This window comes from Pseudorca crassidens, chromosome 2, assembly GCF_039906515.1.
Source record: "Pseudorca crassidens isolate mPseCra1 chromosome 2, mPseCra1.hap1, whole genome shotgun sequence".
In the NCBI taxonomy this organism is placed as follows: Eukaryota; Metazoa; Chordata; class Mammalia; order Artiodactyla; family Delphinidae; genus Pseudorca; species Pseudorca crassidens.
Genome location: NC_090297.1, coordinates 157,951,876 through 157,967,201, shown reverse-complemented (window position 1 = coordinate 157,967,201; position 15,326 = coordinate 157,951,876). Strand labels below are relative to the sequence as shown.

Sequence of the window (15,326 nt, the reverse complement as noted above, 5' to 3'; positions counted from 1 at the left end):
CATCCAAAACCAGCAGATTATACATTCTCTCCATTCTCCAAGAAAGATCACATGCTAGGACATGAAACAGCCTCAGTAAATTAAAAAAAATTGAAATCATATCAAGCATCTTTTCTGACCTTGAAATCACCTATGAGAAAAAAAAAAAACTACAAAAACCACAAATACATGGAGTATAAACAATATGCTAAAAACAACCAATGGGCCACTGAAGATATCAAAGAAGAAATAAAAAATACCTGTAGATAAATGAAAATGAAAACACAATGATCCAAAATCTATGGGATGCAGCAAAAGCAATTCTAAGAGGGAAGTTTATAGAGATACAAGCCTACTTCAGGAAACAAGAAAAATCTCAAATAAATAACCTAACCTTACACCTAAAGGTAGTAGAAAAAGAAGAACAAACAAAACCCAAAGTTAGCTGAAGGATAGAAATCATGAAGATCAGAGTGGAAATAAACGAAATAGAGACTAAAACAACAATAGAAAAGATGAACGAGAAGTTACAACCAACACCACAGAAACTCAAAGGATCATAAGAGATTATTATGAACAATATTATGCCAATAAAATGAACAACCCAGAAGAAATGGACAAATTCCCAGAAATGTACAATCTCCCAATACTGAACCAGAAAGAAATAGAACATATGAGTAGACCAATTACTCATAATGAAATTGAATTAGTAATTTAAAAAATCTCCCAACAAACCAAAGTCTAGGACCAGGTGGCTTCACAGGTGAATTCTACCAAATGTTCAGAGAAGAGTTAATACCTATCCTTCTCAAACTATTCCAAAAAAACTGCAGAGGAAGGAACTCTTCCAAGCCCATTTTATGAGGCCAGCATCACCCTGACACCAAAACCAGACTGAAGAACCTAGATGGAAATTAAATATCCTCAGCAAAATACTAGCAAACCAAATCCAACAATACATTAAAAGGATCATACACCATGGTCAAATGGGATTTATCCTAGGAATGAAGGATTTTTCAATATCTGCAAATCAATCAGTGTGATACACCACATTAACAAACTGAAGAATAAAAACCATATGATCATCTCAGTAGATGCAGAAAAAGCTTTCTGACAAAATTCAACATTCATTTATAATAAAACCTCTCCAGAAAATATGTTTAGAGGGAACATACCTCAACATAATAAGGGCCATATATGATAAGCCCACAGCTAACATCACAATCAACAGTGAAAAGCAGAAAGCATTTCCTCTAAGATCAGGAATAAGACAAGGATTCCCACTCTCACCACTTTTTGGAGGGGGGGCGGGCGGGGGGAGCAGAGAAAGGTTTATTGCAGGGGCGTGCAAGGAAAATGGGGGACTGATCCCCCCAGAAACCCTAACTCCCTGAACGGTTTCAGCAAAATATTTTTAAGGGCAAGCTGAGAGAGGGGTGAGGTTGGTTGTTGCAAACTTCTTGGTGCAGGAATCAAACTTCTTTGGTGCAGGACAAACTTCTTCGTCCATGAAGGTTAGGTCACAATGTTCCTGTAAACCTCCAACAAAACAACTGTTACTCTCTGTTCTGCAACTTTTTATCTCTATGTGAATGGAAAAGTGTTATACTCTTAAAGGTCAGAGCCTTGAGAATGGGCTATCCTGTATATTTCAGGCTATAGGCAACATTCTTAACTTGAAGCAAAAGCCATAGAATACAAAGGTTAAAGTAAAAGAAACAGATTTTATATGGAGTCAGATTTGTTCTTCCCTATCACAGTATCAGACTCAAGGACACCACCAGCTATTCTCAAAACAGTATCTGCTGGCAGCTGCCACCTGCAACCTGATGGTCTCAAGGTCCCTCCTTGTAACTAAGCAATCATTTCAAGCCCCAGCCAATCATTGCTTAACAGGCACCCTTACTTCTTCTTCTTTTTTTAAAAAAATAAATTTATTTATTTATTTATTTTGGCTGCGTTGGTTTTGTTTTTTAACATTTTTATTGGAGTATAATTGCTTTACAATGGTTAGCATTGGTTTACAAATGTTAGTTTCTGCTTTATAACAAAGTGAATCAGTTATACATATACATATATCCCCATATCTCTTCCCTCTTGCATCTCCCTCCCTCCCACCCTCCCAGCTGGTCACAAAGCACTGAGCTGATCTCCCTGTGCTATTTGACTGCTTCCTACGAGCTATCTATTTTACATTTGGTAATGTATATATGTCCAGGCCACTCTCTCACTTTGTCCCAGCTTACCCTTCCTACTCCCCATGCCCTCAAGTCCACTCTAGTAGGTCTGCGTCTTTATTCCCGTCTTGCCCCTGGGTTCTTCATGACCTTTTTTTTTTTTTCTTAGATTCCATATATATGTGTTAACATATGGTATTTGTTTTTCTCTTTCTGACTTACCTCACTCTGTATGACAGACTCTAGGTCCATCCACCTCACTACAAATAACTCAAGTTCATTTCTTTTTATGGCTGAGTAATATTCTATTGTATATATGTGCCACATCTTCTTTATCCATTCATCTGTCAATGCACACTTACATTGCTTCCAAGTCCTGGCTATTGTAAACAGAGCTGCAATGAACATTGTGGTACATGACTCTTTTTGGATTATGGTTTTCTCAGTGTATATGCCCAGTAGTGGGATTGCTGGGTCATATGGTAATTCTATTTTTAGTTTTTTAAGGAACCTCCATACTGTTCTCCATAGTGGCTGTATCAATTTACATTCCCACCAGCAGTGTATGAAGGTTCCCTTTCATCCACACCCTCTCCAGCATTTATTGTTTGTAGATTTTTTGAAGATGGCCATTCTGACCGGTGTGAGATGATACTTGCAGCTCCACTTATTCTACACAGTCAACTTATTTAATTTTGACGCTCACCACTTTTATTCGACATAGTATTGGAAGTCCTAGCTACAGCAATCAGACAAGAAATAAAAGGAATCCAAATTGGAAAGGAAGAAGTAAAACTGTCATTGTTTGCAGATGACATGATACTATATGTAAAAAATCCCCAAGATGCCATCAAAAAAATAATAGCCTTCAATGAATCCAGTAAAGTTCTAGGACACAAAATTAATATACAGAAATCTGCTGAATTTCTATACATTAACAATAAACTATCAGAAAGAGCATTTAATAAAACAATCCAATTTCCCATCACATTAAAAAGAATAAAATACCTAGAAATAAATCTAACTAAGGAGGTAAAAGACCTATAATTGGACAGCTATAAAATACTAATGAAAGAAATTGAAGACAGCAGAACAAATGGAAAGATATCCCCTGTTCATGGATTGAAAGAATTAATATTGTTAAAATGTCCATAGTACCCAAGGTAATCTACAGATTCAATGCAATCCCTATCAAGATACCAATGGCATTTTTCACAGAACCAGAGAAAATAATTCTAAAATATGTTTGGAAACAAAAGACCCTGAATAGCCAAAACAATGTTGAAAAAGAAGAACAGATATGAAGGTATCACACGCCCTGATTTCAAACTATACAACAAAGCTACAGTAATCAAAACAATATGGTACTGGCACAAAAATGGACACATAGACCAATGGAACAGAACAGAGAGCCCAGAAATAAACCCATGCTTACGTGGTCAATTAATCTATGACAAAGTAGGCAAGAACATACAATGGGGAAAAGACAGCCTCTTCAATGAATGGTGTTAGTAAACCTTGACAGCTACATGCAAAAGAGTCAAATTGGACTACTTTTTCACACCATAAACACATACAAACTAAAAATAGATTAAAGAATTAAATGTAAGACCTGCAACTATAAAACTCCTAGAAGAAAACATAGCCAGTATGCTCTTTGACATTGGTCTTAGCAATATTTTTTTGATATATCTCCTCACAAGGGAAACAAAACAAAAATAAACAAGTGTGACTACATCAAACTAAAATGCTTTTACACAGTGAAGGAAACTATCAACAAAATGAAAAGGCAGCCTTCTGAATGGGAGAAGATATTGGCAAACTATGTACCTGATAAGAGGTTAATATCCAAACGACATATCTGATAAGGGGTAAATATCCAAAGAACTCATGCAACTCAACATAAAAAAATAGCCTGATTAAAAACTGAGCAGAGGACCTGAATAGACATTTTTCCAAAGAACTCAAATAGATGGCCAATAGCCACATGATAAGATGCTCAGCAACACTAATCATCAGGAAAATGCACAATTAGATAGCACTTCATACCTGTCAGAATGGTTATCATCAAAATGACAACAAATAACAAGTGTTGGCAAAGATGTGGAAAAAAGGCAACTCTAGAGCACTGTTGTTGGAAATGTAAATTAGTAAGCCATTAGGTAAAACAGTACAGAAGTTCCTCAAAAAATTAAAAGTAGAACTACCATAGGATCCAGCAATTTCACTTCTGGGTATTTTTCAGAGGAAAACAAAAACAGAAACTCAAAAGGATGTATGCACCCCTATGTTCATTGCAGTCTTATTTCCAATAGCCATGATATAGAAGCAACCTACATGTCCATCAACAGATGAATGGATTAAAGAGTATGTGATGTATGTGTGTATATACACATACATAAACAATGAAATATTACTCAGCCATACAAAGGAATAAAATCTTGCCATCTGCAACAATATGGATGGACTTAGAGGGTATTATGCTAACTAAAATAAGTCACACAGAGAAAGACAAATACCATATGATTTCACTTATGTGTGGAACCTGAAAAACAAAACAAAACAAATGAACAAACATAACAGAATAGAAACAGACTCATAGATACAGAGAACGAACAGGTGGTTGCCTGAGAGGAGGGGTTTGGAAGGATGAGTAAAACAGGTGAGAATAAGCACTACAAACTTCTAGTTACAAAATAAATAAGTCAAAAGGATGAAATGTACAGCATGGGGAGTATAGTTAATAATATTGTAATAATTTTGCATGGTGACAGATATTACTAGACTTGTTGTGGTGATCATTTTGCAAATGTATAGAATTACCAAATCACTATGTTGTACACCTGGAACTAACATAGTATTGTGGGTCAATTACACTTCAATTAAAAAAAAAAGAATGAGTACTTCCTCGTGTATTATCTTCCTCTTTTATTGCTTACCAGTTCCTAATCTATATCCATTTTGCAACTGGGCAGTTTTTCTTTTCTGTTTCTTTCAAAGGAAATTATTTATACATTGTACCAAAATTTTTGTTATATAAAATGTTAATATTTTCCCATCTTTTTAGTTTGTAATATTGTATCATAAGGATGTTTTGTTTTAATGGAGTCAAGTTTTTTTTTTTCCTTTATGACTCTCACTTCCCTCGTCATGCTCAGAACTTTAATTAGCCCAAGGCCATAACGATATTTTTCTATATTTTCTTCTAATACTTTTGTAGTCTAGAATCATATCTAGGTCTTTAAACCATCTTGAATTTACTTTTGTGAAGTATGATTCCGTTCTTTTTTTCAAATATAAACAAGCAAATTTTTAACTTCTCTGAGCCTCAGTTTCCTTAGTTGTAAAATGAGGGTAATGTATTTACCTCACGAATGCTTTACTAAGATTAAAAGAGATTATGTTTTTAAATTATCTGGCACAGTCCTTGGCATATAAGAAATGTTTACCACACGTTACTTGTATCTGAAAATATATTTAACATACTTAATAAATTGTCATTATGTTAAATATATATAAGTTAATAATATATTTAAGAATTAATAGAATATTTAACAAAAAGCAGGACTACCACTGTAGATCATGAAAACTACCACTGGAGAAATTCAGTTTTTATACAACAGACAATAGGTTAGTCATATGTAGAAACCATGGCTACCAGACATTTTGACTGCTTCTAAAGTATGCGAGGTACAGAAGGGTTTTATTATTTATAGAGAATTTACAATATGGCAGGAACTGTTTTAAGCACTATATAGGTATTCTTTCAATGTCCCCTCAAATATAACACTATTAGGTACTTTTATCTCCATTTTCAAATGGGGGAATTGAGGCATGAGAAATTAAGTAATTTTTGTGAGGTTACATAGTAAGTTATCAGTAGAACCAAAGTATGGACCCAGGCAGATTCACTCAAAAGCTAGTGCTCTAGTCACAAGGCTAAGCTGCATCTATAATATCCCAAAAGGTAGGTATTATTCCCCCAAACAAAAGAAGACTCCAAACTTAGGGAAGTAAAGTCATTTGTCCAAAGTTCAAAACCAACTTTATTGACCAAGTCTTTCGACTCCTGACACCAGTTCCAATTAGACGATCTCTGACGTTAAGCAATAAATACCAAAATGCCTGTAGGCCAGGTACTCTGCTAGAAGCCAGGGATACAGAAATAAACAAAACACAGTTGCTGTCTGCAAGTATACACAATATATTATAAAGTTACAGGAGGAAGGACCCTAAATCAATTGAGGACAAAATGGGGTGAGGCTGGTGAGAGAATACTTCTAAGAGGAAGTGATGTTTGAACTATTTAAATGAACCCAACAGACAGAGAGAGGTGACCTTGAGCTTAGAGAAAAGCAGAAGGCATGTGAGAGAGAACACCCTCTATAAATCATCATTGGATGGTATATTAAATAATAATTCTCAACTTCTACAGAATATAATTTTCATAGGAAAGGGCTTCCTCTGGAATACTGAAAACAAAACAAAAAAGATGTACACAGAAAACTGTAGTATTTCAGCCTAGATGAAAACTTTGACTCCATAAAAGCTCATTTGTAATTTGTCCTTAGTCGATCCTCAAATACTAATAATGGGATATAGTGGGCCCTTCTTCCAGTGTACTCATAATATTCTTCATAACAGTCACATGATAAAAACTTGATAAAAACTCACTTTACCTATACTACAGCAGGGATATCCAAAATAAGGCAAAATCGAAAGAATTCCTCTCAAACTCAGTTTTGTTATGAATAGTGCTGGATTTGCAATTATAGAGTTATAGAAATGAACAGAATTATAAAGCTTATCTACTTCAATTCTCTCATTTCAGATGAGACTGAAACCAAGAAAGATAAAATTATTTGTCCAAAATGACATGGCTATACACAGTTGGCAGAACCCACATAGTCTGTCTTTAAGAAAGCTACAATGAAGGGACCTTTTAAAATCCATTTTATTTGAAGCTTAACATGCGATTTAGCATGGGGATAAAAAACTACTGTGCCCATTTAAAGACATGAGTTTCCATGTTGCCAAAGACTCCACATAGAGAAACATACTTACTTAGACAGTCTTTCAATGGTCTGCATGTGAACATTATTATGGGTTTGGGAAAGCACAGCTTCATGCTGAGCACATTTCAAACAAAGACCACCAACACGGTTAGAAATATTAGCAGCAAGAAGAGACTCTTTATGCTTTAGTCGCTCTTTAAGATCTTCACAATTTTTCTGATATTCAACTAGGTCTTTCCTAAAAAGAAGGGAAAAAAGTTCCAGCAAATGGCCAGGTAAAAGTATACTACTTCTAAATGTATCATCATAGTAATAACTACTATCATTTATTGGTGCTTACCTTATTAGGTGCTTTACATACAGTACCTTATTAGTTCTTACCACAGCCCTAAAATGTAGGTGTGATTATCTTAATTGACACTTTGAATAAAATGAGCCTTGAAAATATTAAATTTCAAGTTGTTTTAGGATTTTAACAGATTAGTCTGCCTCTGATACTGGCTTTTTTTCCACAGGATCCTATCTCCACACAAAAAAATAAAACTCCAAACACAAATCCTAAATAGTTTCTCTTAATAAAGGGGTGGAGCAACATAACACAACATCCTTGAATTGAGGGAAATACCCTATTTCAAATGTTCACCCCTTAAAATTTGTAAAGACAACCTTAAAAGATCACATAAAGAAAATGGATTTTATGTATGAGTAATTTATTACTGTTCATTTTTCTTCGGTAAAAAAAAAAAGAAAATTATCCATAGAGACACAGATGTAGAGAACAAACGTATGGACACCAAGGGAGGAAAGCAGTGGGTGGGGGAGCAGTGGTGGTGGTGGGATGAATTGGGAGATTGGGATTGACATATATACACTAATATGTATAAAATAGATAACTAATAAGAACCTGCTGTATAAAAAAATAAATAAAATAAAATTCAAAAAACATTATCTAATCTACAAAGAACTGCTTCAAAAGAGAGTGGGCTACAGAAAGAAGTTAGAACTTGCCAGACATAAGATTTCATAAGTAGCAGCTATTAGCTGGAAATATGCAACTTGGTAAAGAAAGGGCTGAGGAACTGTGTGTGTGTGCTCTTTGTTTGTTTCAATGGGATAGCTCTTGGATGAGGTTTTTCTCCAAGTTGACTTGTCAAGGATTAAAAGACCAGTATATGGGTTGTATTTTCCTCCCCCTGCCCAAAAAAGCTTTGGTAAAGTCAACTTGGGTAACTGAGCTTCCTTGCATACACATCCCTTTCATGTTGTATTTTTTTAAAACTTCCTAACTTAAAAAGGAAAAAGTTGTTCTTAAATTCTTAGACTGCTGAAGGCAGGCACTTTATCTCTGGCTCAGACTACTCTCTGCTGTTTCTATTAAATTCAGAGATTTATAGCCATTCTAATTTGTTCACTGTCACAAAGGAGAAGCCAATAATCAAGACACCTGGCTGTCACATACTACCTCGACTCTTGGGATTTAGGGGGCTTTGAGACAGCCTGGGAGAGGTGGGAAAGATCTACAGGAAATCTAAGGGTTAAAAAAAGCTAATCTAATGACACGCTGAAGCAGAAAAATAGGAGCTGTTGATGTCCTATTCCCAAGATGATATCTACAACATAATAAGTTTTCTTTCTACTTATCATGTAGAAAAAGTCTGACTTTCAAAGGCTTAAAAAGAACTTTAGAAGTACATTCCAAAGTCAGAGTCTCCATTACTATTTCTGTCAGGTTCAAATTCAAAACACTCAAGTAGATTCAGTTACATGAAATGGCAAAAAGAAAATTAAAAACAAATAGGTAACATAAAACCAGAGTTTATAAGAGTAGTGATTTTATTTCTTTCTTTAAGAAAATGTTTCTTTAAATAATCTTAAATTATACTAAAAGAAAATGAGGAAACAGAAGAATGCAGGAAACAAAGTCTGGTCCATTGCAAAGTGACGTTTTAATGTAATTAAAGATTGCATAGTTGAATTGTGAATGAGACAAAATAAGTCACATTCCCAAAAATATAATGACCTAGAAATATATCACTTTAAAAACTGAAGAACCAAAACACAATAGAAATCAACATATAGCAAATCAAGAAACCAAAAATTAGATCACCTTTTAAAAGTTTAGGTTTCTTCATGAAAGCTCTAGTAAAGATCTCTAGAGAAATCCTCAACCTTATGAGGCATGAAAAGCATAAGAGTATATTAAAATAAATGAATAATAACATTTGCAACAAAAGCCATGAGTTCTGGTTCTTAGTATTACTCTAGTTATGTCTCTAGACAATGTACAGCCTGGAAGATGTTAAATTTTATTTCAAATTGGACTTATTAAAATAAAATTATAAAAATATTTTAAAGGTTATTCCACTTGAAAATATTTCATTACCACTATTTCAATTAACCTTTAATTTAAAAAAATTAACTCCTATCTTTTCCTACTCATAATATATAACAAAGCACTAATGGTTAATCTATAATGTATAGGTTTTATTGGGATTTTTGATAACATATGAAAAAGTACATGAAAATTCATATATACTCAAATTCACCATGTATACAAATACTCAAACTATTATATTATTGTTGCAATTTAAAAATTAGATGAAGACTACCTACAGAGGAAAAAAATACTTGCTTGTAATTTGAAAATTAAAGTGCTTTATTTATACTATTTTATTTTAAAAACATAATTTCCATAAGAGCAGCTTCTGATTCTTTTTTCTATGGGAAAACACAAATATTTTACAACTGATGAAGGGATAAAATTTATAACTTAGCTCACAGTTCTTTGAAATGGGATTTGAAAAAGGACTTCACAAATCCCCTTATCCTTTACCATTCTTAGCAAATTTCATATATTGCATATAAAATATCATCAAGTAATTCCTATACTGACTAAAACTGGCATTTCAGCAAACATTCAAACATATTTTTAAGATCATTATGGTTTTGCCAATAACTTTAAATAGATGATAATACTTTACCTCAAAAACATCAATTGAGATTCCAGGATTTTACTCTTTTCCTCATAAGTAAGTTTTAGTCTCTCCTTTAGAAAAGAAAAAAAAAAGTATATTTCTCCATGCCCTGTGTTTTATAAGCAAATTTTAATTATTAATATTAAATTCATTTCTTTTTACCCAAGAGGAAAATCATTGTGTCCCCTCTGGAATCACTTTCCCTAGTCCACCCCAAATACTCTTATTTTTATTGAGCAGAGGCCTGCAGAGAATTACTGAGTCATAAAATGGTGATTACTAACAAAAATTTTTTTTCAAAATTGCATACATCAGTTCTTATTTTTAAAAAAGTGTGACTCTAGGCAAAACCAATTATAACCTGTAAGGTCCATGAAGACAAGAATCAAATCTTCGTGGAATCTCCCATTGTGACTGCTGCATAGCTGACATACCAAAAAATATGTGCCGGATGAATGATAAAAAGGATGCTATAAATCACAGGACGACAGACCAAAGTGATATACAATCTACAAGCCTCTGCTGATATCCAGTTTTTCTTTAATTCAACATATATTTATTGGGTTTCTACGACGAAGACACCACTAACCTCAAGGAGATTTAAGAAGGAACAGAAAGACAGATGAACAATTACAACTATTTATAATTTACTCTAATGAAAATACAGAAGGTAAAATGAAATCAGAAAGGCAGGAACTTGTAATTCAGCTGAAGAGAAGTACAGAAGCCTTCATTGGAGGAGATGCAAAGATTGAAGGATGATTTCCAATAGAGCAAAAGGCACAGAAGCTGGAGAAGGCATGCTATATATTTGGCCAATCAGTATCACTAGAACGTAGAATGCTAGGTGGAAGAGTAGATAGAGATGGGCTGATTAGGTAAGGTGGTCAGTGAGAAGAATAAAAATATGAAGACTTTTATTTAGTCTATACAACTAAATAAAAGTCTCTATGTAGTTGATGTATTAGATGGACACTGAAATCTTTTTATCAGTATTGAATCTTAAATTACTCTGAAGCGTGGAAAAAGGGGATCATCACAAATGAAGACATTGCAAATAAACATCAATAGGTGAGAGATAAATGCATGAACAAGAGAAATCAAGCAACAAAGATAGAAAAGATTTAGTACAAAGCAGTATAAAAGTAAAATTGACAGAATTTTTTTCTCTTTAGTGTTAAATTTTATTTATTTATTTTTCTATAAATTTATGTATTTTATTTATTTTTGGCTGCATTGGGTCTTTGTTGCTGCGTGCGGGCTTTCTCTAGTTGTGGTGAGCGGGGGCTACTCTTCATTGAGGTGCGCAGGCTTCTCACTGTGGTGGCTTCTCTTGTTGTGGAGCATGGGCTCTAGGCACGCGGGCTCAGTAGTTATGGCTCACAGGCTCTAGAGCGCATGTTCAGTAATTGTGGTGCACAGGCTTAGTTGCTCCGCGGCATATGGGATCTTCCCCAAACAGGGCTTGAACCCATGTCCCATGCATTGGCAGGCGGATTCTTAACCATTGCACTACCAGGGAAGTCTTAGTGTTAAATTTTATTTTGTTTTATTTATTTTTTTATTAAAGTATAGTTGATTTACAATATTGTATATGTTTCAGGTCCACAGCCAAGTGATTTAATTATATACATTTTTTCAGATTACATTCCATTATAGGTTATTATGAGATATTGAATATAATTCCCTGTGCTATACAGTAAATCCTTCTTGCCTATTTATTTTACGCATACGAGTTTGCATCTGTTAATTCCATACTCCTAATTTGTCTCTCCTTCCCTCCCTCGGTAACCATAAGTTTGTTTTCTATGTCTGTGAGTCTATTTCTGTTTTGTATATAGATTCATTTGTATTATTTTTTAGATTTCACATATAAGTGATATGATATAGTGTTTGTATTTGTCTGTCTGACTTACTTCACTAAGTATAATATTCTCTAGGCCCATCCATGTTGCTGCAAATGCAATGTTTCATTCTTTTTATGGCAGAGTAATATTCCATTTTATATATGTGTATATATATATAAACATATCTTCTTAAGCCAATTGTCTGTTGATGGGTACTTGAGTTGTTTCCACGTCTTGGCTATTGTAAATAGTGCTGCTATGAACATTTGGGTGCATGTGTCTTCTCAAATATGAGGTTTCATTTTTTTCAGATAAATACCCAGGAGTGGGATTGCTGGATCATATGGTAGCTCTATTTTGAGTTTTTTAAGGAACCTCCATCCTGTTTCCCATAGTGGCTGCACCAGTTTACATTCCCTCCAACAGTGTATGAGGGTTCCCTTCTCTCCATACCCTCTCCAGCATTTATTATTTGTAGACGTTTTGCCTCTCACTGTTGTGGCCTCTCCTGTTGCGGAGAATAGGCTCTGGATGCACAGGCTCAGCGGCCATGGCTCACAGGCCTAGCCGCTCCGCGGCATGTGGTATCTTCCCGGACCCAGGCACAAACCCATGTCCCCTGCATCGGCAGGCGGACTCTCAACCACTGCACCACCAGGGAAGCCCCTATTTGTAGACTTTTTGATGATGGCTATTCTGACCAGTGTGAGGTGATAACTCATGGTGGTTTTGATTTGTATTTCTCTAACAATCTCTTTTTATGTTCCTGTTGGTTATCTGTATGTCTTCTTTGGGAAAATGTCTATTTAGGTCTTCTGCCCATTTTTTTTTATTGGGTTGTTTGTTTTTTTGATATTGAGTTATATTAGCTGTTTGTATTTTTGGATATTAACCCCTTGTTGGTCACATCATTTGTAGATATTTTCTCCTTTTCCATAGGTTTTGTTGCTGGTTTCCTTTGCTGTGCAAAAGCTTTTAGGTCCCACTTGTTTATTTTTGCTTTCATTTCTTTTGCCTTGGGAGACTGATCTAAGAAAATATTGCTACAATTTATGTCAGAGAATGATTTGCCTATGTTCCCTTCTAGGCTTTCTATCATGTCGTGTAAAGTTGACAGAATTTCATGATTGAATAGATGTGGGGGAGAAAAAGACATTAAAAATAACCCTGGGTTGCTCAATTGAGCAACCAGGTGAAAGCTGATGCTAAAGATTTTTCCAGACTGAGAAAAGGAGGTAAATAGAACCATTAAAATGTTCAACTAATTCAAAAGAAGGCAGAAAAAAAAAGGTGAAGAAATAGTAGATGGGAAAAAAAAAGACACAGCGAGATAGTGGATTTAAACCCAATTATATAAATAATCACATTTAAAGGAAAGATATTGTCAGATTGGATAAAAAAAAGCAAAACTCAACTATATGCTGTCCACAAGAAACCCATATTAAATATGAAAATACAACTATGTTAAAAGTAAAAGGATAGGGAAAAAATACCGTGCTAACACTACTTTCAAAATAAAGTAGGAATCAGTCAAAATACAAAAAACCATGTGCTTTTCTCTATACCAGCATTGAGGAGTTATAAAATGAAAAATTTTAAATATGTATGTTGTTTATGATAATATCATAACTAGTCTAGAAATTAATTCTAAAGAAAGATGTGTAAGACCTTTACTCAGAAATTATAAAAGATTATTGACAAAAATTAAAGATGACCTAAATAGAGTGATACATGATTTTAATATTTCACAATATATTACTATAAAGATATCAATTCCTCCCCCCCAAAAAATGACCTATACCTTAAAATGTAATCTCAATCAAAACCACTTAATGGCTTTTTGAAACTTGACAAATTAACTCTAAAATGTACTTGTAAATGCAAAAGGCAAGAAACAGTCAGGACATTCTTCAGGTCAATGAACAATGTTGGAAGACTTGGTCTACCAGATGCAGGGTTATAAGAATCAAGACAGAATAGTAGTAGCACAAAGAAGTAGTAGCACAGACACCAAGGAAATAAAACACAAAGCCCAGAAACAGACTCACACACATACACACACCTGATTTATAACAAATGTGGCAGGCGAATGATTGTCTTTTCAACAGTGGTGCTGTGATATATAAATAACCCTATGGAAGAAGTAACCCCCTACACTTCACATCAGATACAAAAATAAATTCCACGTACACTGTAGTTCTAAATGTAAAAAGCAAGATTATAAAGTTTCTGAAAGATAATATAGGAGAATATCTTCATGACTTGGGGGTAGGGAAACACTTTTTATATAAACAAGTGAGACCTAAAAGCTTTTGCACAGCAAAGGAAACCAGCAACAAAACCTATGGAAAAGGAGAAAATATCTACAAATGATGTGACCAACAAGGGGTTAATATCCAAAAATACAAACAGCTAATATAACTCAATATCAAAAAAACAAACAACCCAATAAAAAAAATGGGCAGAAGACCTAAATAGACATTTTCCCAAAGAAGACATACAGATAACCAAAAGGCACTAAAAAAATAAAGGGAAAACACTGATAAATTGGACCACATTAAAATTAAGAAATTCTAATCAAGAAAGAGAAAACGAAAACTCTCAAGAGAGTTCCAAGGCAAGCCATAAAAGTAAGAAAATATGTTTTAACAGATATAACTAACAAAGGGCTTGTATCCATAATATATTAAGAACTTCAAAAAAACATTGTCAGATAATTCAAAACAATAAGTAGGATATTAGAACAGGCATCTCACAAAAGAGCACATCAAATGGCCAATAAATATATGAGAAGATATTCAATCACATGAGTAATCAGACAAATGAAAATGAAAATCACAATGAGATGGCACTACAAGCCCATCAGAAAAACAGACTATCAAGTGTTGGCAAGGATACAGGGCAATGGTATCACTCATATGCTGCTGACAGAAGTGTAAACTGGTAAAAACCACCTTGGAAAAGTTTGCCCTTATCTCTCAAATCGAACATATATATACACTACGACCAACAGTGCCACACCAAGGTACATACCCAACGTAAATGTATACAATGCACACCAATAGACATATAAAAGAATATTCATAGCAGCAATATTCACAATAGCCCCAAACTGAAAAAATATAAATGTCTTTCAACAATAAAATGGATACATAGATTGTGTTATAGTCATACAGTAGACCCATCAATGAAAATAAACAAACTCCTAACACATGCAACTACATGTATGAATCTATCAAATATAATGTTGAACAAAAAAGTCTAGACAAAAAAGAATATGTACTATGTGATTCAATTTATGTAATGTTTTAAAAGGCAGGCAGAAATCAATTC

The 15,326-nt window shown here is 34.1% G+C and overlaps 1 protein-coding gene across 12 annotated transcripts in view; it reads right to left on the bottom strand.

Moving 5' to 3' along the window:
• The window catches only part of SDCCAG8 (SHH signaling and ciliogenesis regulator SDCCAG8), a 265,774-nt gene that overhangs the window by 207,907 nt on the left and 42,541 nt on the right, over window positions 1-15,326 (bottom strand). For 10 of the 12 annotated variants that reach the window (XR_010941422.1, XR_010941421.1, XM_067729496.1 and 7 more), the window contains 2 exons: window positions 10,153-10,217; window positions 7,221-7,409 (listed from right to left, as the gene is read on the bottom strand). The exons of 1 other annotated variant lie outside the window; for it this stretch is intronic. Coding sequence is in view for 9 of the 11 variants with exons in the window: in XM_067729496.1 (XP_067585597.1) it covers window positions 7,221-7,409; window positions 10,153-10,217 (254 nt within the window). In the remaining 2 variants the exon portion in view is untranslated. The remainder of the gene's footprint in view (window positions 1-7,220; window positions 7,410-10,152; window positions 10,218-15,326) is intronic. One more of the 12 variants, XM_067729494.1, reaches the window with a different exon arrangement.